The following is a 21,457-nucleotide window of genomic DNA, read 5'->3' as shown; positions in this document are numbered from 1 at the left end:
AGACCCGTTTTATTGCGGAGTCTTTCAAGTTGGCGAGCCCGAGTTTTCATCAGGTGGAGTTCAGGGGTAAACCAGGGAGCAGAATGGGTGAAAGAAACTGTTTTGGTTTTTACAGGCGCAAGCTGGTCAAGGCAGGAGGAGAGAGTGTGGTTGTAGTAGTCAGTGAGGTCGGAAGGGGTGTGGAGGTCAATGAAGGGAGAAGTGGACATTTTTTCAGAGAGGGTGGATGAGAATGAGGTAGGTGAAAGAGCGTTTAGCTTACGGAAGTTGATTGTGCGATAATGCCTTGGTGTTGGGGCGGGGATGTTGATGGTCAGAGTGATGGCTAAGTGGTCAGAGAGGGTGAGGTCGGAGCCATAGAGATGGTGCAAATTTAATCCAGTGGAGCAGACAAGGTCCAAAATGTGACCACGGATATGGGTAGGAAAGTCGACATGTTGAGTGAGGTTAAAGCAGGTGAGTAAATCAGTGAAGTCAGTGGTTATTGTGGAGTCAGTGGAGTCCATGTGGATATTGAAATCACCAAGGAGGAGGATTGAGGGGGAGAGGGAACATAGCTGGGTCAGAAAGTAGGAGAAGTCAGACAGGAATGATGGGTGTGGTTTGGGAGGGCGGTAGACGACAGCCATGACTGACTGCGTGCGACCAGAGAGTTTTAAAGCCAGGTGTTCAAATGATGGAGCAGATGAGATGGAGATGAGGTTGGTCTTGATGTCTTGACGGTGGATAACGGCAATTCCACCACCTCGGCCCTCCGAGCGTGGTTTATTGACGTAGGAATATCCATTGGGTGTGGTGAGGTTAAGTGTGTAGTAGTCCAGAGGTTGTTGCCAGGTTTCGGTGAGACAGAGAAAGTCCAGTTTGTTATCCAGGATGTATTCGTTCAGGATGAGGCATTTGTTGTTGAGGGACCGGGTGTTGAACAGGGTGAGCTTGATGTTGTTTTGAACAGCAGGGATGAATTCAGGTGATTTAGCCAGGGTTCGTAGGCAGGAGGTGCGATCGTGTGCGTTGCTGTGACCAGGTGCGCTGGGACGAAGAGTGAGAGTGCGCTGAGCCGACCAGAGGACGGGGATGGAGTGACCTGATTGCAAATAAACAAACTTACGACCGGAGCCACGGTGAATGTACCTGGGTCGTCGGAGGAGTCCATTTGATTTAATGGCAGAGATGCATGATGGGGTGGAGCGGGTACCGAGCAGAAGAAGCCCTGCGGCGGAGTACCTCAGAGCCATGCCAGGCAGGAGCGAAGGGACGAGTACGAGGCCAAGGTCGAGGAGGCAAAGCGGCAAACGCAGCGGCAAACGACTGCAGCCGCTAATCAAGACCACAGCGGCAAACAGCCACCGCCGCAAACAACGGGAGCGGGCCTGAGGAAACAGTGGAGGAGCCAGGCAGGCGAAGCCAGGAGCAGAGCCGGGACCGAGCAGAGGGCAGACCCAACGGTCAAAAATCCGCCACGACCACCAGAAAAGCAAACTATGTACAATGGCCCAGTCGGAGAAGCGGCGAACAAGTAACGCCAGCGTCCTCTCCAGACCGGACCGCAAGCATGCGAGCATGTGGGGCATATGGGGCATATGGGGTGATACCATTCTGTTATTGCGAGCACATGGGGTGATACCATTCTGTTATTGCGAGCACATGGGGTGATACCATTCCGTTATTGCGAACATGTGGGGTGATACCATTCCGTTAATGCGAGCACATGGGGCGATACCATTCCGTTATTGCGAACATGTGAGGCGATACCATTCCGTTATTGCGAGCACATGGGGTGATACCATTCCGTTATTGCGAACATGTGAGGCGATACCATTCTGTTATTGCGAGCACATGGGGCGATACCATTCCGTTATTGCGAACATGTGAGGCGATACCATTCCGTTATTGCGAACATGTGGGGCGATACCATTCCGTTATTGCGAACGTGTGGGGCGATACCATTCTGTTATTGCGAACATGTGGGGTAATACCATTCCGTTATTGCGAGCACATGGGGCGATACCATTCCGTTATTGCGAGCATATGGGGTGATACCATTCTGTTATTGCGAGCACATGGGGTGATACCATTCTGTTATTGCGAGCACATGGGGTGATACCATTCCGTTATTGCGAACATGTGGGGTGATACCATTCCGTTAATGCGAGCACATGGGGTGATACCATTCTGTTATTGCGAGCACATGGGGTGATACCATTCTGTTATTGCGAGCACATGGGGTGATACCATTCTGTTATTGCGAGCATATGGGGTGATACCATTCCGTTATTGCGAGCACATGGGGTGATACCATTCTGTTATTGCGAGCATATGGGGTGATACCATTCTGTTATTGCGAGCACATGGGGTGATACCATTCTGTTATTGCGAGCACTTGGGGTGATACCATTCTGTTATTGCGAGCATATGGGGTGATACCATTCTGTTATTGCGAAAATATGGGGTGATACCATTCTGTTATTGCGAGCACTTGGGGTGATACCATTCTGTTATTGCGAACATGTGGGGTGATACCATTCTGTTATTGCGAGCATGTGGGGCGATACCATTCCGTTATTGCGAGCATGTGGGGCGATACCATTCCGTTATTGCGAGCATGTGGGGCGATACCATTCCGTTATTGCGAACATGTGGGGCAATACCATTCTGTTATTGCGAGCATGTGGGGCGATACCATTCCGTTATTGCGAGCATGTGGGGCGATACCATTCCGTTATTGCGAGCATGTGGGGCGATACCATTCCATTATTGCGAGCATGTGGGGCGATACCATTCTGTTATTGCGAGCATGTGGGGCGATACCATTCCGTTATTGCGAGCATGTGGGGCGATACCATTCCGTTATTGCGAGCATGTGGGGCAATACCATTCTGTTATTGCGAGCATGTGGGGCGATACCATTCCGTTATTGCGAGCATGTGGGGCGATACCATTCCGTTATTGCGAGCATGTGGGGCGATACCATTCTGTTATTGCGAGCATGTGGGGCGATACCATTCCGTTATTGCGAGCATGTGGGGCGATACCATTCCGTTATTGCGAACATGTGGGGCGATACCATTCTGTTATTGCGAGCATGTGGGGCGATACCATTCCGTTATTGCGAGCATGTGGGGCGATACCATTCCGTTATTGCGAGCATGTGGGGCGATACCATTCCGTTATTGCGAACATGTGGGGCAATACCATTCCGTTAATCGTTATTGCGAGCATGTGGGGCGATACCATTCCGTTATTGCGAACATGTGGGGCAATACCATTCTGTTATTTCGAACACGTGGGGCGAATGCATTCACTTGCTTGAAGTGTTCGCCGTTCGCAGGGGTGATTGGGTCTAAAAAAAATCCTGAGCTTAGTTGCTGCGAATCATTGTGGTGTTACACAAAATAACGACTACTGCAATGTTGCCACTCGGGTTTTTCGAATTTCACCAATCGGGTGCCTAAATTTCACCAAATTGAAGTAGATTTCACCAAATGCCAAGTTTTCATTGGATATCGACTTCTAAATGATAACAAACTTGTAAATATTGTTTACGATACAAACTTTATTGACAAATGAACTGTCGAACAAACTTTTTTAACGAAAAAGGTTGCGTAAAGTTCGCAAAACGGCCTCATCATTACTCATCATCAACTACGTCATAGAAAGTGATGGTGGAGTTCTGCACTGCAGCATTTTCCAGTCGGGTGGTGTCGCGGGAATGGCACTCTCCGGAGCGCACTGCGTCTACGAGCTCTTTGGACGGCGTCCAACTGTAACACTAAACACTGTCTTCCCTGACGCGCCATGTGTTGTCTCGCCGTTGCCGTTTACCCGCCCTTCCCTCCAACACACACAGTGTCGTGTGTGTGTGCGCAGCACCGCAGCTTGTTGGTAGGTCTTTTTCGCCCTCCGCACCGGCCACCGATTGGCCGAATGTTGCCCCTCCCTCACTGATTGGCCGAGGTGTCATTGGTCGCACCTCGATTGTCGGTGGCCAATCAGTGTGGCCCGCTTCTTGTACGCCCCTCCCCCTTGTCAATCAAAGGTCCTCCTGGGCGTGGCTATTGCTAGCCTTGCATGCTGTTTGCCTGTCATGGTGTTGTACTGGTGGTGTGGCTGACTGCGGCCCCATCGGCGGTGCGCCGAATTGGCTTCCTGTTGGTTCTTAACTACTTAACATGCCCCGCCCCTCGTGGTGGGGAGTATTGTTGATATTTCACCAGATTTCGACCAATTTCGATTTATTCCACCAGATCACCAGACTCAGACCGATTTCACCCAATTGGGTGAAATTTCACCAAGACTGGTCACGCAGGAGCAGGACTAGTACTGTACCGGACCTCCGAGGTATATATCGGTTGCCGATTAAACTTCCGGGTGGTAATTTCACTTGTCCTTCGAACATATTTATTATTATTCATGTTTATTGTAAACATGTCCGAAGGACAGGTATTGGGGTGTTATACTTGTTTGACGGACAAAATTGCCTGTATCGGATAGCAGACAATCGGTAATAATGAGAAGGCAATGATATTTTCAGATGCTGTAGCTGGCGAACGGTTTCATAGGCTGTATCTGTCCATTGATCCGCTTGTAATTTTCTTCTTTAATCTTGAAGTTTGGTGGAATATAAAAAATTCGGGATTTTAAATATGTACAATATAAATGTTCCAAAGAGGCGACATTTCATGAGACGCCTGCAGTTAATGTTTCTCCTCTTTCGCAGTGCAAACTGGGTAATGTGGCCTGGCCACGTCGTGTTTTGGACGTGGCATTGAGGTGAAGGGAATATATTGACGGAGCGAGTTTTCACCTTCATCTCGTCTATCGTCTGTCTTTTCCTCCAGTCTCTTCTCATCATCCCTGAGGTTTGTTTTTGTTGTAAATAGTCCATCCCGACTAACGACTGAAGTCTCTCCGTTGTTGATAAATTGCAAGAGAGCGGGACCGCACAGCTCGAGGCTCTCGTGACCGCACAGCTCTCGTGACCGCACAGCTCTAGGCTCTCGTGACCGCACAGCTCTCGTGACCGCACAGCTCTCGGGACCGCACAGCTCTCGGGACCGCACAGCTCTAGGCTCTCGTGACCGCACAGCTCTCGGGACCGCACAGCTCTCGGGACCGCACAGCTCTAGGCTCTCGTGACCGCACAGCTCTCGGGACCGCACAGCTCTCGAGACCGCACAGCTCTAGGCTCTCGTGACCGCACAGCTCTCGGGACCGAACTGCTCTCGAACTGCTGTCGGGACCGCACTGCTCTCGGGACCGCACAGCTCTCGGCTCTCGGGACCGCACAGCTCTCGTGACCGCACAGATCTCGTCACCGCACAGCTCTCGTCACCGCACAGCTCTACCTCTAGGCTCTCGTGACCGCACAGCTCTTGGGACCGCATAGCTCTAGGCTCTCGTGACCGTACAGCTCTAGGCTCTCGTGACCGCACAGCTCTAGGCTCTCGTGACCGCACAGCTCTCGGGACCGCACAGCTCTCGTGACCGCGCAGCTCTCGGGACCGCACAGCTCTCGGGACCGAACTGCTCTCGGGACTGAACTGCTGTCGGGACCGCACTGCTCTCGGGACCGCACTTTTCTCGGGACCGCACAGCTCTCGGCTCTCGGGACCACACAGCTCTCGTGACCGCACAGATCTCGTGACCACATAGCTCTCGTGACCGCACAGCTCTAGGCTCTCGTGACCGCACAGCTCTCGTGACCGTACAGCTCTAGGCTCTCGTGACCGCACAGCTCTAGGCTCTCGTGACCGCACAGCTCTCGGGACCGCACAGCTCTCGTGACCGCGCAGCTCTCGGGACCGCACAGCTCTCGGGACCGAACTGCTCTCGGGACTGAACTGCTGTCGGGACCGCACTGCTCTCGGGACCGCACTTTTCTCGGGACCGCACAGCTCTCGGCTCTCGGGACCACACAGCTCTCGTGACCGCACAGATCTCGTGACCACATAGCTCTCGTGACCGCACAGCTCTAGGCTCTCGTGACCGCACAGCTCTCGGGACAGCATAGCTCTAGGCTCTCGTGACCGCATCAGCTCTCGGCTCTCATGACCGCACAGCTCTCGGGACCGCATAGCTCTAGGCTCTCGTGACCGTACATCTCTCGGGACCGCACAGCTCTCGGAAACGCACAGCTCTAGGCTCTCGTGACCGCACAGCTCTCGGGGCCGCATAGCTCTAGGCTCTCGTGACCGTACATCTCTCGGGACCGCACAGCTCTCGGAAACGCACAGCTCTTGGCTCTCGTAACTGCACAGCTCTCGGGACCGCACTGCTCTCGGGACCGCACGGCTCTCGGGACCGCACGGCTCTCGGGACCGCACTGCTCTCGGGACCGCACTGCTCTCGGGACCGCACTGCTCTCGGGACCGCACTGCTCTCGGGACCGCACTGCTCTCGGGACCGCACAGCTCTCGGGACCGCACAGCTCTCGGGACCGCACCGCTCTCGGGACCGCACGGCTCTCGGGACCGCACTGCTCTCGGGACCGCATTGCTCTCGGGACCGCACTGCTCTCGGGACCGCACGGCTCTCGGGACCGCACGGCTCTCGGGACCGCACGGCTCTCGGGACCGCACGGCTCTCGGGACCGCACGGCTCTCGGGACCGCACGGCTCTCGGGACCGCACGGCTCTCGGGACCGCACGGCTCTCGGGACCGCACTGCTCTCGGGACCGCACTGCTCTCGGGACCGCACTGCTCTCGGGACCGCACTGCTCTCGGGACCGCACTGCTCTCGGGACCGCACTGCTCTCGGGACCGCACTGCTCTCGGGACCGCACGGCTCTCGGGACCGCACTGCTTTTGGGACCGCACGGCTCTCGGGACCGCACTGCTCTCGGGACCGCACTGCTCTCGGGACCGCACTGCTCTCGGGACCGCACTGCTCTCGGGACCGCACTGCTCTCGGGACGGTACAGGCGTACAGCTCTCGGGTCCCTATGTACATTTGTCAGGGACCTTACCTAACCTCAGTTATACACATGTCCTGTTTTGCATTCACCCATTTGGACAATGACGATGATTGTTCAGTCAATGACGGTTAATTTCATTAATTCCCTTTATTTTATCTTTTCTCAGGATGTTGCAACAAACTGCTGGAAATGTTCTTTATCAGTGTCACATTGATCACAAAACCGTTTTACTGGAACCCAGTTGAAAACAAAACCGAGTCATTGGAACCCTGTTCCTCACAACACTGAGCCATTGGAACCCAATTGATCACTAAACTGCTTCATTGGAACCCAGTTCATCACAACACCGAGCCATTGGAACCCAATTGATCACAACACCACTTCATTGGAACCCATTTGGTCACAAAACCGCTTTATTTGAACCCAGTTTACAACAGAACCGTTTTGTTAAAACTCAATTTATTGCAGAACCACATTATAGAAACCAAGTTTATTGCAGAACCACTTTATTGAAATCCAATTGATCACAAAACCGCTTTATTGGAATCCATTTGGTCACAAAACCACTTTATTGGAACCCGATTTAATCTATATAATAATAGCGTAAGGACTCGACTTTGTTATCCCTTTTACGCCGCACCCAGTGACCCGATGCCCACGGCACTAATGGATTTACGATCTACGAACCGTGCTCTTTGTTTATCACGTACAGACATACTCAAAAAAATCTGAATTAGCCGACGTTGGGGCCCAAAAGCATCCGATGAACTGCCGATACGACGCCATCGTATTGGCGTCTGCTGGGCGAAGGCGAAGCAAGCCGTCCGCTGATTGGACAGGCGAAGGCGAAAGCAAGCCGTCCACTAAGTGGACAATCCAGAGCATGCATTTGTGCCGGTGTCGGCGATCGTTGTTCATATACGCACTCTTCATTCTCATCTTTCTTCCTAACTCTTACTCGGACAAGCAAATCCCCTATGCCATCCATAATGGTACACTCTATCCATACACCACATCCTCCCTTCCGTGGATGTTCCACGGGTTTCGGCTAGTAGTGCAATATTCATTTAATTTAGATCTACTTACTGTCTTTTACCCGGTGGTCTTCTTCCCCTTCTTCTTTTTCTTCTTCTTCTTCTTCTGCTTCTTCTACTTCTTCTCGGTAGTTGTTGTTTTTCCCAGAGCTGTATTTATGGCCTGCCTGCATGAACAGACCTGCGGCACAGAGACAGATATTAATTCTTGCTTGTATTTCTGAGTCTAGTTTCATTGAGTTTTCATCGGTCAAGATATCTTTCAATTAGGCCATCTTTGTGTAAGAACAGAATTGGAAAACCTTCACAACTGGACTAATTTGAAGAAATTATCGCGGAAGGGTAACCTAATTCCGCAAACTTGGAATGTACTTCCTCTACCATACAGCTTAATGCAGAATGACACTTTTTCTCTGTTACCAATGTTTGGATCTACTTACACGTGTGACCACTGACCAGGTATTCTCTAACTTGCATCACATTAAAAACGATGGTATTCATAGAATATCTACCCTGTGCACGTGCGCAGTCAACTTGGTGCGAGCCAACTATTCTGTTTTTGAATGTTTTAAAAATTTGATTCAATATGGCTCCCAGACCACGTGAGCATAAATTTATATTCTCTAATATAAATGTTGCGTAGATCACGTTCAATTAATTTCAAAGTGATCAGACTAAGCGTTGTCCCTGTCGAATTATGACGTCATAATTACGGCACCAATGACATCATCATTAACAACACCTATTCCCCATGCAGAGTTCTTTACAATGAGCCATGTTTCAATTTTTTTCCATTGAGCTGTTTCAGAGATATAAAGGTGCAATGTTTTTGGTTTTTCAAAGATGGCGCCTGTACCAAGTGACATATGATGTCATAATTATGAATAAAAAAAATTTATACAGGCGAAGGCACTCCTATGGTTCAATTTTGTCTATTAGAGCAACGGTGTTGGCTTAGCGGTTAGGGTGCTGGCTTGGGATCCTAGGATCCTGGGTTCGAATCCCGGTTGATCGCTGAATTAACGCCAGGGGGGTTGACTCAGCCTGTCATCCTTCCGAGGTCGGAAAATTGAGTACCAGCTTGCTGGGATGATTAGAATAGGTAATCATGTACCCCGATTTAGAATAGGTACACCGTATCCCTGCGCATCGTCAGAGCGTGACCAAGGGTTGGTGTCAGGAAGGGCATCCGGCCATAAAAACATTGCCTCAAACAGGGAACCATGATTGTCATGGGGCCCGCAAGGCTAACCCCCGCTCTAGCGGGGAAAATGGCCTTAAAACGATCATTCATTCATTCATTCAGAGCAACGGTTGACGAGAAAATGAATTTTAAAAATGCAGACACGCCGCTCGTATGCCTCACATCTGCCACACGTACACAACCGAATGCCTAACCTTGCTTTTTGCTTTGCGAGCGCAGGGTAACAATTTGTGCTTAAGTTTAACATAAGAAAGCCTGAATGTCTGCATGAAGCTTAACTTGACAAGCTATGATCCGTACTTCAAAGAAATCAGCAAAACGATGCAGCAGCAGAAGTCCCATTAGAAAACAGCAATCATCTTTCGATCCGTTGTGCATTTCAGCATACATGGCCGCAACGAGATTCCTCTATCTTGCTTGGTTTTGAGCAATCCTCTCTGCATACTCCAGTGCAATTCCCCTTTCTGACCGAAGTTCATTTTCAACACTTCCCCACGTGTTTCTTGGCCTCCCCCTCTTTCTTCCCCCATTGGTGTCCAAAAGATCGCTTATTTACTCAGACGCCCCTCTTGTTTTCTCATTACGTGTCCTACCCATTGCTATCTTCGTTCTTTGCAAATCTTTACAATCCTTCTTCAACATCTATGATATAATGCCATCAGTTTGCGTTCCATTCGGGACCGCACTGCTCTCGGGTCCCTACGTACATTTGTCAGGGACCTTACCTAACCTCAGTTATTCCATGTCTCGCACCATATAATAATATTGATTTTACATTGGAATTGAATAGTTTCATCTTAGTTTTTACTGAATGTTTTCTGGAATTCCAAGTCTTTAATGAAGAGTTGATCTTTGCTTGAACAGAAAATGGCAATGAAGGTCCAATATAAACTTAAAATTTTTACGCTTTCATAATGAAATTACACTTCCACGATGAAGTCGGCAACGTTAATTGTGTGCTTGCATTGTACAATTGGCTCTTTGTGCCCCAACTGCTCAAGGTTTTAATTTTGATTGGCTCTTCTGTTGAAAAGGGTTGCCAACCCTTGGTATAGAAGATAGATAGCAGAGCTTTTGATTGTGTAGATCATGAACTGATGGGGGTTATGAAAGAAATGAGGGATGTCGGAGCACCTGATACGTCTGATAAGAAACCTGTACCCTAAACAAGAATCTACAGCAATAACAGCGTTTGGAGAGACAGAATGTTTTGGAATTTGGAAAGGGGTCAGACAGGGATGTATTCTCTCCTCTTAGTTGTTCGATCTGTATAGTGAGTTCATCATGAGGAAATCAAACTTGGATGACATAAAAACTGGAGTCAGGATTGGAGGAAGATTTATCAACAACCTAAGGTGTGCTGGTGATAACACTCTGTTGGCAGAAATTAAAGCGGATTTGATGAAACTGCTGCAGAAAGTGAAAAAGGAAAGTGAAAAATCTGGTTTTTATTTAAACCTAAAAAAGACTAAAATCTTGTCGACTGAAAGGATCGCTGTGTTCAGATTTGGAGACCATCACGTGGAAATAGTGGAAGTTTCATCTTCCTGTGTTCTAAGATTAAAATGAATGGAGAATGTGGAGGAGAAATGAATTGACGGTTCGTGTTGGGGAGAACAGCAATGTCAGGGTGGACAAAGATCTGGAAAGACAAAGATGTGACAAAAGAAACCAAGAGGATGTCGGTGAATGCTCTGGTATTGAAAGTTGCAATGTATGGATGTGAATCATGGATAATGAGAAAGTAAGAGAGAAGCGAGAAGATTGACAGTTTTGAAAAGTGGTGTTAGAGATGAATGTTAAATATTCCATGGACTGCAGGAAGACCAAACAAATCGGTGCTTGAATAAAAGAGACCGCCATGTATATTAGAAAGAAGCACTGATACTAAAACAGAAAATGTCATGCTTTGATTGGACACGTGTGCAGAAAACTAAAGTGGAGAAGTCAACCATGCCTGGTAAGATTGAGAGAAGAAGAGGAAGAGGCAGACTTTTCATGTCCTGAATGGATGGGGTGAAGGCTGCAACCAATCTGTCTCTGCTAGAGCTTTGGAAGCAGTGCAGGAAAGGGAAGTTTGGATACGTCTGATCACGTATATCACCTGAAGTCGTCCACGACTTGATGGAACTAGATAATAACTAGATAACTATATTATCAGCTTTTCAAAAATTCTGTGATTGTAAATGCAAAGCTTTAGTCGTACTAGTGGGCCTGTTGGTCTATCGGACCAAATTTTAAATGGTCTTCACGGCCTTATAGCATACTTGCCGCTGTAGTGCTTGAGCATTGGCTTGCCTTTCACCAAGCCCAGAGGTTATTGGGCCAGGGCAGGGAGTAGGGGGTTGGGGAGGGGGGAAGGTGAGAGTGATGGAGGGGGGAGGGGGATTTTATGTTCATTATTATTATTATTGCCAAATTATACCAATATTATTATTGTTGTTAATATTATTAGTATTAATTAATATATACCTTGTTACAATGTTATCATTAATTGACATATGTGGGGAAATTACATGCCCGGACCAGGAATCAAACCCAGGTTCTCTAGTCTAGTGGACCACAGAGCACTGATACTGTTCACCAGAGGACCTGGGTTTGATTCCTGGTCTGGGCATGTAATTTTCCCACATGTCAATTAATCTTCTTCTATATATTTTTATATCTATATCTATATTCTATATTATTATTATATTATTATTATTATTATTATTATTATTATTATTATTATTATTATTATATATATACTAGCTGAAAGCACCCGGCGTTGCCCGGGTTCTTTTTGAATGAATTTAATACTATAATTCAGCTTTTACTCGCGGCCGTAGAAGATTGACTACTATAATTCAGCTCAGCTTTTAATTGCGAAATGGGCCCAGCCCGGCCGAGGTGGGCCTCAACCGGCCTCACTACCTAGCCTATAACCTTCCCTGGGCCCGTCCCGACATTTTTTGTATTAGAGGTTTCCTCCTATCTCACCGTTCAGGAGATTAGCGCGCGCAGACAAACAAACAAACAAACAAACAAAAACTTTATTCTATATATTATATATCGATAAAAGAAAGTTTTTCAGACTTTCTGGAACCCATTTCGCAATTAAAAGCTGAGCTGAATTATAGTAGTCGATCTTCTACGGCCGCGAGTAAAAGCTGAATTATAGTAGTAAATTAACGAAATGCGGCCGCGGCCGGATAGTCAAACTCTGCTGCTTCGCAAGGCCGCATTTTATTCCTTTTTTAGTACAGAAGATTAAATTCATTTAAAAAGAACCCGGGCAATGCCAGGTGCATTCAGCTAGTTATTTATAATCCTGTGCATTTATATACTAATGTTATAATTGTTTTTGTTATTTACTCGTATTTTGTAATGAGAATGCCATGCCATGGAAGGATCTATTAATCTGCTCTGTTCACCTTAACATGGTGAGCGTTGACAAACACGATAATTTTTCCGGATTCTCTGTAGTTAATGGGCCTAACGAACTGAGTAGGTCATGACGATCATTTCGGTGTTTCACATTCCACATCAGAAGGACTCCACAAAAAACAACACACACACACACACACACACACACACACACACACACACACACACACACACACACACACACACACACACACACACACACACACTTCATCCATTTATAGTAGATGTCAACTTCCAGTTTGCTTCGACATCAGAATACATCTGCTGTGAACCTGCTCAGTGGCGAGTCATTCCATGTGAAAGTCACTCCACCGTTTTTTGAGATTCACCTGCAAGTACGTTTCAGATGCTTCATCACTCCTGAAATTGCCCGTCACACAAAATTTCATGTATCTGTCAATTGGTTGCAGAGTTCAGATGGATAAATATCTTGATATATCTGAAACGAAACAATTTTTGAGTCAGTTGGCTGAGAGACTTGGAAATTATGCTTGTGATGTTTGTCTAATGACCTCTACAACTGCAAAATTGCATGAGAATCTAAAGAGGTCAGATTGAAAAAGATTGCTCAAAAGCGTGTGAGTTGTTCTATGGAATGTCCCATCTCTGGTAAAGTTTCCAACGCTCAATTTTTCTCCTTTACTTTATCCTGCAGAGATATCTTCCACAGAATGAAGCTGAAGGAGATCGAGAGAACAGCACACCAGGCTTGGAGTCCTGCAGAACAGCATCCAATTTATTTGGCTGCAGGTATGTTTTTGGTTGTGGTGTGTTAACCACGTAACGGTGCTTTCTATTCTGAAGCTTTCTGAAGCACCATTTCTTCTTTCTGTGACAGTGGGCCCATTTGACTACCACATGCTATGTACTTTACCACATTTGATGCAAATTAGGGGCATGCCACCAGTTTTAGTTGAAAGATGTATGGACCGTTTTTTAAAGTTTTTGAAATGAACTTGCCATGCTGAACTGACTGCAGATTTTAAAAGGTCATTGTCCCAAGTAGTAGTTCATCAACCTTCCTTGACAGGTGGCATTAATGCACAGATGCAGGTGCCATTTGCAGCTGAGCAATGGGCCATGGTGCATTGCAAGCGAGTTTTTCTTCAGGTCTGGACATATATGGACGTTTTCCAAATACTGACCCCAATTCACTTTCAGCACCACGAGTGTGGCATGGTCCTGGAATGTATCTTGACCATTGACAAAGCATAGGTGTGTGTTCAATTGATTCTCATTTGCAGAGGGTACTGTGCTGAGTGGTGGCAATCACGGTCGTGAAGAGAAAAATCTTGTTTGTCACAGCCAGGGAGCATTGAAGAAGAATAACAATAACAATAACAACCACACATTTCACTTCTCCAGATGCATAGGGCACTTTTCCATTGGCACAATCGGATGCTGGACGATTCGCCACTCCGATGCAGGATATTCTAATGGCTCATTCTTCCCAGTGAGCTGGTACTCATTTTTTCAGACCTCAGGAGAACAACAGGCTGAGTTAGCCCACCTGGTGTTATTTTAACGGCACGACAGGGGCTCAAACTCAAGATTCTAAGATCTTAAGCCAGCCACCTTAACCGTTAAGCTAACACCAGGCTCAGAGCATTGAAGGTGATGCACATAGTTCTTCTTCAGTCGTAGCCTTGTGCTTGACCAGACTATGAATGAATGAATGATCGGGTTAAGGCCATTTTTCCCCGCTACAGTGGGGGTTAGCCTTGCGGGCACCATGACAATCATGGTTCCCTGTTTGAGGCAATGTGGCCGGATGCCCTTCCTGATGCCAACCCTTAGTCGCCTCTTACGATGCGCAGGGATACGGTGTACCTATTCTAAATCGGGGTACACACCGGGATCATTCAACCCAGCAAGCTGGTACTCAATTTGCCGACCTCGGAAGGATGACAGGCTGAGTCAACCCCCCTGGTGTTAATTTAGCGATCGACCGGGATTCGAACCTAGGATCCCAAGCCGGCACCCTGACCGCTAAGCCAACACCAGGCTAGCTTGACCAGACTGTGAATGGTTCATATTATGCAAAGCTACTGAAGGGGGTGAGGGGGAAAAGCACCATGCACTGCATCAAAATCAAATTGAATTCTCACAGAATAGTGTCTGCCAATTTAGTTGGTGGACGTTAAAGATCCGATCCCACTGTGTCCTTTGTGAAGAGTATGTGAGCTATCGCCGGCACCATGGTCAAATTTCAAATTCCTGCCCTGACTTCCTGAGTTGTAATGGCGACCCGACCAGGATTGTAGCCAAGCAACTGCTTCGGCAGCACCAACGCTCTGCATAGGGTGATGATGACGCGTACCAGTACATGTAAAAACATTAAGTTTTGATGACAAGATGATGACAATGTAAAAGCATTAAGAAAATACTCTGATTTATTAACTCCCACATGGTCAACTAGTGATCTTTTTATCTTTTTTAAGATACACTATTTATAGTTTTTTGAGATGAAAAATGGGTTGAGAGGCCACTTTGACAGTGAAAAATGAAATTCAACATGAATTCATTGATGGATATGCCTCTGCCCAAGTAAACAATATCATCTTAACAAGATATAGTTGTTGTTTACATTCCTTCATGAGAGAGAAGGATTCCTGGGAAAAATAATTAAATTAAATTTGTGACCTAATTTTTTTTTGTAGCTTTTAACTGGAAACAGACATTTATTTTTGTTTGTTTGTTTTGGCCTGAGAGTTTCATTTTATACTGGACGATATTGAAGATTTCTTACAGGCATCTCTGCTTTTTCTGAGCAATGACAATTTTATTATGCTGCCGCATCTTGCGTGGAATAGATTTGTGGAATAGCGTTGGGTCCTGCCTTTATTCCTCTTTGTAGATTGTATGTATTGTGCAGTACACCAAGTTTGAAAATGACCCTTTTATGTGCTAAGATATGGTGGAATTTTGAAAGTCCTAAACGCATCTGCACTTTGTCAATGAATTTTGAAAGGGGTGAGAGCAGTGTCATTATTGGCCCCACCTTTGGTGCCCTGTAGTGGGTTCAAAAGTTCAAATACAAAAAATGCAATTTCGGCCACATTTTAAAACATTTTTTGATTAAATTTTGTATATGCAATCAAGATTGGGAGATGCATGAAATATGTAATTATTTATTTTATTTGACCCCTGATTCATGCCCCAGGAGGTGGGGTCTTAGGGTCACCTTGGTCAAAACAGAAGATTTTTTAATTTTATTTACATTTTATATTGGGTCATTTCTGGTGGAACTTTTTGCCATCTTTCAACTTTGCTTTAGGTGGGAAACGTGGGGATTTACGATGGCACGCCATTGATTTAGCTCGTTTACTTTTAATTTGGTGTCTGGTTCTTCTATATTTTTAGTCAATCATTTATTTTAACCCCCCTTTTTGCATGTACACTTGGATGTCACTTTACACGAAAGCATTCTGTTTGCCAAAGCGTGTGCATTGAAACAAAGCAAGTGAAGTTAAAGTAATGATTTATTTACTTCTGATTTAAATATGAACCATGTTCAGAGATGAAAAATCAGATGCTTTGGGGGTTGTGAATGGGTGGATCCATTTCCTTTTTAGCATCGGTTGGTTTTCACCACCATATTTTAAAAATATTAGCATTGCAGGCAAGGAATGTGTCCGTTATGTGATATTTGCAGACATATTGATGGTTGTTCTTCATCCAGGTACTTCAGCTCAGCAGCTTGATGCTACATTCAGCACCAATGCCGCTCTGGAGATCTTTGAGCTGGACCTCAGCGATCCTGGATTTGAAATGAAGCTGCGAGGCTCGATTAAGACTGCGAACAGGTTCGTATAATTTGTCACGACTTGAGGCAAATACATTTTTCCTCGCATGTACTTACCCCGCACACGCAAAGCAAAAGGCGAGGTTAAACAATTGGTTCACTGTCTGTCTGTCTGTCCTGTCTACAAACGTCACTTTATGATCGAGGAACAAATTCGTTTAAATCGAATGTTATATACTGAACATGAATCGGAACATGTATTGGAAAAGGAACCTGTAGTTTAGCAGTACTTTGGCACTGAATTTGTCCCGATCGCGCATTCTCAGAAAGGGAATGAGATACTATTTTTTTTTTACTCTATCTGCCTGTCTGGCAGTCAAACAAAATTGAACATCATTCCAAACAGGAAACTTACCATTTTTAAGGACGTCATAAAGGACAAAAACAACAGGCACGACGAACTGATGTAATGTGTTAAATAAGGTGGTGTAAAAGACGCTGCATCGACAGTGGTAAACTTCTGGAATTTTTTTTTTCCTACGGCCTTTAAAATCTTTATTTTATTTAAATTGAATTATATACTTGAACACTGTAGAACACAAATCGCCTCCTTGGCACTTTCAAAACCCTTCCATTTAGCAGTATTGGACAAAATATTATGGAATTTTACATCATTATGACCAATCAAACTTGCTGCTCGTAAACCCCGCCCGTGTCCTTGTTTCTCAAGACACAGCACGGGTAAGGTGTTCTATGAACTCTAATTTTATTCATTTTGGTTTTACTTTGCATTAATTATATGATTGCTTCAGACTTCAAAGTTTGCTGTTTGTGATTGAGAAGCTGATCTGATTGTTTGTTTTATATTATTTGTTGCCTTCTGCACAAGTAGCTTATCAGAATATCCAAACTAATGCTTCGTCTAACCCTTTCTTTAAATCCTTTTATTTTAACCTGCTGGCTTCCAACTATCCTAGGTATCACAAGATTCTCTGGAGCAGTCATGGCCTGGATAGTGGAGGGGCAGGTACACTTATTGGTGGTGGTGATGGTGGTCTGATTGTCCTATATGATGCAGCACGCATCTTGGCGGGGGATATGGAGGCTGAGCTTGGTCAGAGCGAGCGACACACGGGCCCTGTCCGTGCCCTGGATATCAATCCTTTTCAGGTTAGACATCATGTATTTAGACATCGTGGGCTAAACACCATGACTAAAAGGAGGGAATTGTTATGATCATGATTCAAGTCTACCATTTCTGCTACACGAGCCATTTTGTGTACAAGTTAATGGGTCACTCGGACTACGGGCTATACGTTGATGATTTTGCTTTGGAATTAGTTGATTAACATGGCATTTATTTATTATTTGAGTGCACGTTTATGCAATGCTATTGCTCTTCTATGTTTGTAACTCCAAAGTCCACACATGATGCAAATATTGGACTTTTGAAATGATGCAGTCCTCCCCATAATGATTGGCGCATACGCGCAAAAACTACTGGCAGAGGGGGTTATCAGGTCATCCAAATGTATATCGTGTGTGAGGTAAGGATTGCTACCAAAAATTGTTTATAAAGCTTCTAAAAGAAGCCGAAAATACTTGGAAACGTACCTGCAAGAAATGGGTGTGCCTCGTCACAAGGAAAGAGCTGGAGAATTTTCTGAACTCACCCAAAAAGCTGAGAACTTGCAGCTCTCCGTACTGCAAACTTCTGAGGCCACTTGGACCAGTGCAAGGGCCGATTGTTCATAAACAGGCACTGTTTTTTGCACTGTTCATTCATAAATACCACCACCATCAATATATGACAGTTGCACTTATCAATAACGTAGATTATAAAACATTTATTGAGCAATTGTTGTTTTGTAAACTCTCAGTCCTGATTCTTATGTTTTCTATTTCAGAACAATCTCTTGGCATCAGGAGCCAATGATTCTGAGATCTACATTTGGGATCTGAATAACTTTGCCACTCCTATGACGCCTGGTGCTCGATCACAAGTGAGACATCCCCAACGTAGTTATGAATTTAGAAACTACCATTGTATTGTAAGGTGGAATAACAACTGTTTCCTCTGCTTTTTTTCTTTTGTGATCAACGTCATTGTGTTAGATGCAATTGGTGAGTATGAGGCCTGTGTGGTGTGTGCTGTGTCTAACAATGGATTTGGATTTGGTTAAAACCCTGTTTTGACCTTTCATTCTGCTTGCCCATTGTTGTGGTTGTAGGTGCATGTGTGCATTTTATAACACCACTTACTCTTGTCTTTTGGGTTGTTAAAGGTTACCTATTTTTGTAATCGTCGTTGTTACGTTATTCTGCTGTTGTATTGTAAAGACAACAGTTTTGTAGATTGGAGGACTGAAGTGATTATTATGAAAATGCATAATTTATGAAGCATTTCCTTGCCTTGAAAATTTTCTAGTGCATGGTGGAATTTATGCCATTCTGTATGACGGACATGAAATGTGCACAGCATACTTACTGGACAAAGATGAATGTAGATTTTCAATATGGCCAAACAACATTGCTTTATTGGCATTCCAGACATTGCTATTGGCATTCACTGATATTGGCATTGCCATTCAAATTTTAATCTGTTGAAAACATTTACGACTGCAGGAAAAAGTGTGTTGGCCAACCTGCACTGGGCAAGCAGTGGGTCACAGGGGTCGTGAGATGTCTAAAGGTGTGGTACACAGTTTGAGGTGTGGGATTTCGGAGGTGGATGGAGGTACCTTAAGTATGATGGGGGCACTGGGCTGTGGGTTGATATGGTGAAATGAAAGTGTGACTCAAAGTGTGAAGTCATTGTCTTAAGAATGGCACGAGTTGGTGGTGCTAAAGAGCAACACTGGTTCGGTGAGGGGAGATATTTTATTTATATTGCACTTAGGGTGGGGTATCAGTGGAAAGTAAAAAGTTGGGGGTGGCTGGGGTGAATTTTTCCGTTCTTGTGGGGTTGTTGATCTTGTATGTGGCTGTTCACCTTGTCCTGTGGCATCTAAGCCCCTTGAAGATGTTGGTTGTGTGGCGTGGAACTGCCAAGTGCAGCACATCTTGGCTTCAGCCACACCCAGTGGGAAGGCAGTGGTGTGGGATCTGCGCAAGAATGAGCCCATCATTAAAGTCAGTGACCACACCAACCGTGTGAGTACTCATGATACTTTTTCAATACTTGTGACCTTTAGTTGGCCAACCTGGACACCTTTGCGAAGCCGTTGTTATTATTTGGCAAAATGGGTAACAATTATATATATTTTAACATCTTTGTTGCAGATGCGCTGTTCTGGCATTGCCTGGCATCCAGATGTGGCCACTCAGTTGGTGCTCGCATCTGAGGATGACCGCATGCCTGTTATTCAAATGTGGGACCTGCGCTTCGCCACTTCCCCACTGCGGGTCTTCGAGAACCATGCCCGGTTAGCACCTTGCCCCGCAGTTGCATTTTCTCATCTTGCACCAACTTTGGCAAATTTTCTGTCAGGTTTGTTTGCAATTTAAGAGCTGAGGTGGAAACACTTTGGGCTTTGGATATGTTTTCTTACTGCTGGCCCACCCAGTTGCCTATTTGGATATCGCCAAAATGAATTAATGCCATTAGTACCAGGGTTAGTTTTGTTACCCCTGTCTGTATGTCTGTCTGTGAACAGGATATCTCAAAGTTGTGGACAGATTCAGATGAAATTTGGTGGACAGGTATGGGTGTGCAACAAGGCCAAAATGATTTTATTTTGGTGAAGAGCGGATAATTTTTTAAGTGATTCTTCACATCGAGATTGGGCCAAAAACGATAAATAGCATGATATCTCAAAAAGTTGTGGATGGATTTGGACACAACTTGGCGGATGTGTTGGTTCGGTACCAAGAACAAGCTGATTTGATTTTGGTTAAGGTGCAGATGCAGATCCGGCCTATCAATGGGCTACAAAACGTAAGCTGTTTAGTCCTGCAGAGGTATATGCACTTTTGAGTGACGTTCTAGTTAGAGTTCGGGTTAAATTAGTACATTAATTTGTACATAAACCATATCAAGAGGTGCAAGTAATCACCCTGATATTGTGGTGATGTATTCATGTTGATGAATCTTTGACTATTTTTCAGGGGTATTTTGACCATCGCTTGGAGTCGGGCAGACCCTGAGTTGCTGCTCAGCTGTGCCAAAGACAACCGCATCCTCTGCTGGAACCCCAACACTGGAGAGGTTTGTTTCTACTGATGTGGTGGACGTACCAAAGTCATGTTTTGGTTGCTTTGGCATACGTGGAAAACTCGTGATTTTCCGTTGGCTGGTCTGCTTTTTGTAGCTGAGGATGTTGCCTTTGTTGCTGTTACCCCAAGTTCAAAGTTCATGTTTCGTCGATTGAATCATTGTTTAAGAATGTGCTTTTGATTCAGTAAAAGTACACCGATATTTATTAATGCCTTTGTCCTGCTGATAATATATCCATTCATTAAGATGCATAGTCTTTGAGATTACTTTTGATAAAGTAATGACATACAGTAATTTGTTTTAAATCGATATACCTTTTTTTAAACGTTCAATAATTGGTCTGAAAAACTTTGTGCTTTAACAAAAAACAAACAAACAAACAAACAAAAAAAACAAGAATAGGCTCATGGAGGGCAATTTTATTCAGTTACAATAGTCTTTTTTCACCTCATGTTTGTACATCGCATGCAGAACGAGAAAGAGCAATCGGAGATTGCAGACCCTCGCCAGGACGTGTTTGTGTGGTGTATTTTGTGGGGTATTTATTAGCTGCTGTGTTTGTGCAGTTTATCGACTATGTAGATTTATGTTCAATCCAATATGGCTGCCAAATCACGTGACTGATGATGTCATCAATTTGATTCTCCCATATTCTTTTTGTGTAGATCATGCTAAATGAATTTAAAACTGATCAGATCAAGTGTTCTACTTGTCTAATTATGACGTCATAATATAGGCACCAATGAAATCGTCATGAATATATGTTATTTCCCATGGGGAGTACTTGACAATGAGACATGTTTCAATTTTTTCCATGGACCGGTTTCGAAGATATAGAGGTGCAAATTTTTTCAGTTTTTCCAAGATTGCGCCCGTACTACGTGACCTACGACGTCACTATTATCAATAAAAATTATA

General features: G+C 45.2%; 1 protein-coding gene across 1 annotated transcript in view; it reads left to right on the top strand.

Moving 5' to 3' along the window:
- The first annotated feature begins 4,717 nt into the window (after nucleotides 1-4,717).
- Nucleotides 4,718-21,457, top strand: part of LOC137415474 (SEC31 homolog A, COPII component) — a 62,497-nt gene continuing 45,757 nt past the window's right edge. The window contains 8 exon segments of the mRNA XM_068101066.2: nucleotides 4,718-4,859; nucleotides 13,234-13,328; nucleotides 16,261-16,384; nucleotides 17,301-17,493; nucleotides 18,231-18,326; nucleotides 19,336-19,476; nucleotides 19,606-19,748; nucleotides 20,431-20,530. Of these exon segments, the coding sequence (XP_067957167.2) occupies nucleotides 13,250-13,328; nucleotides 16,261-16,384; nucleotides 17,301-17,493; nucleotides 18,231-18,326; nucleotides 19,336-19,476; nucleotides 19,606-19,748; nucleotides 20,431-20,530 (876 nt within the window). The 5' untranslated portion in view covers nucleotides 4,718-4,859; nucleotides 13,234-13,249.

This window comes from Myxine glutinosa, chromosome 4 (assembly GCF_964187855.1).
Source record: "Myxine glutinosa chromosome 4, kmMyxGlut1.1, whole genome shotgun sequence".
Taxonomy (NCBI): domain Eukaryota; kingdom Metazoa; phylum Chordata; class Myxini; order Myxiniformes; family Myxinidae; genus Myxine; species Myxine glutinosa.
The sequence above is the reverse complement of the archived record's forward strand: the minus strand, read 5'-3'. Positions and strand labels throughout refer to the sequence as shown.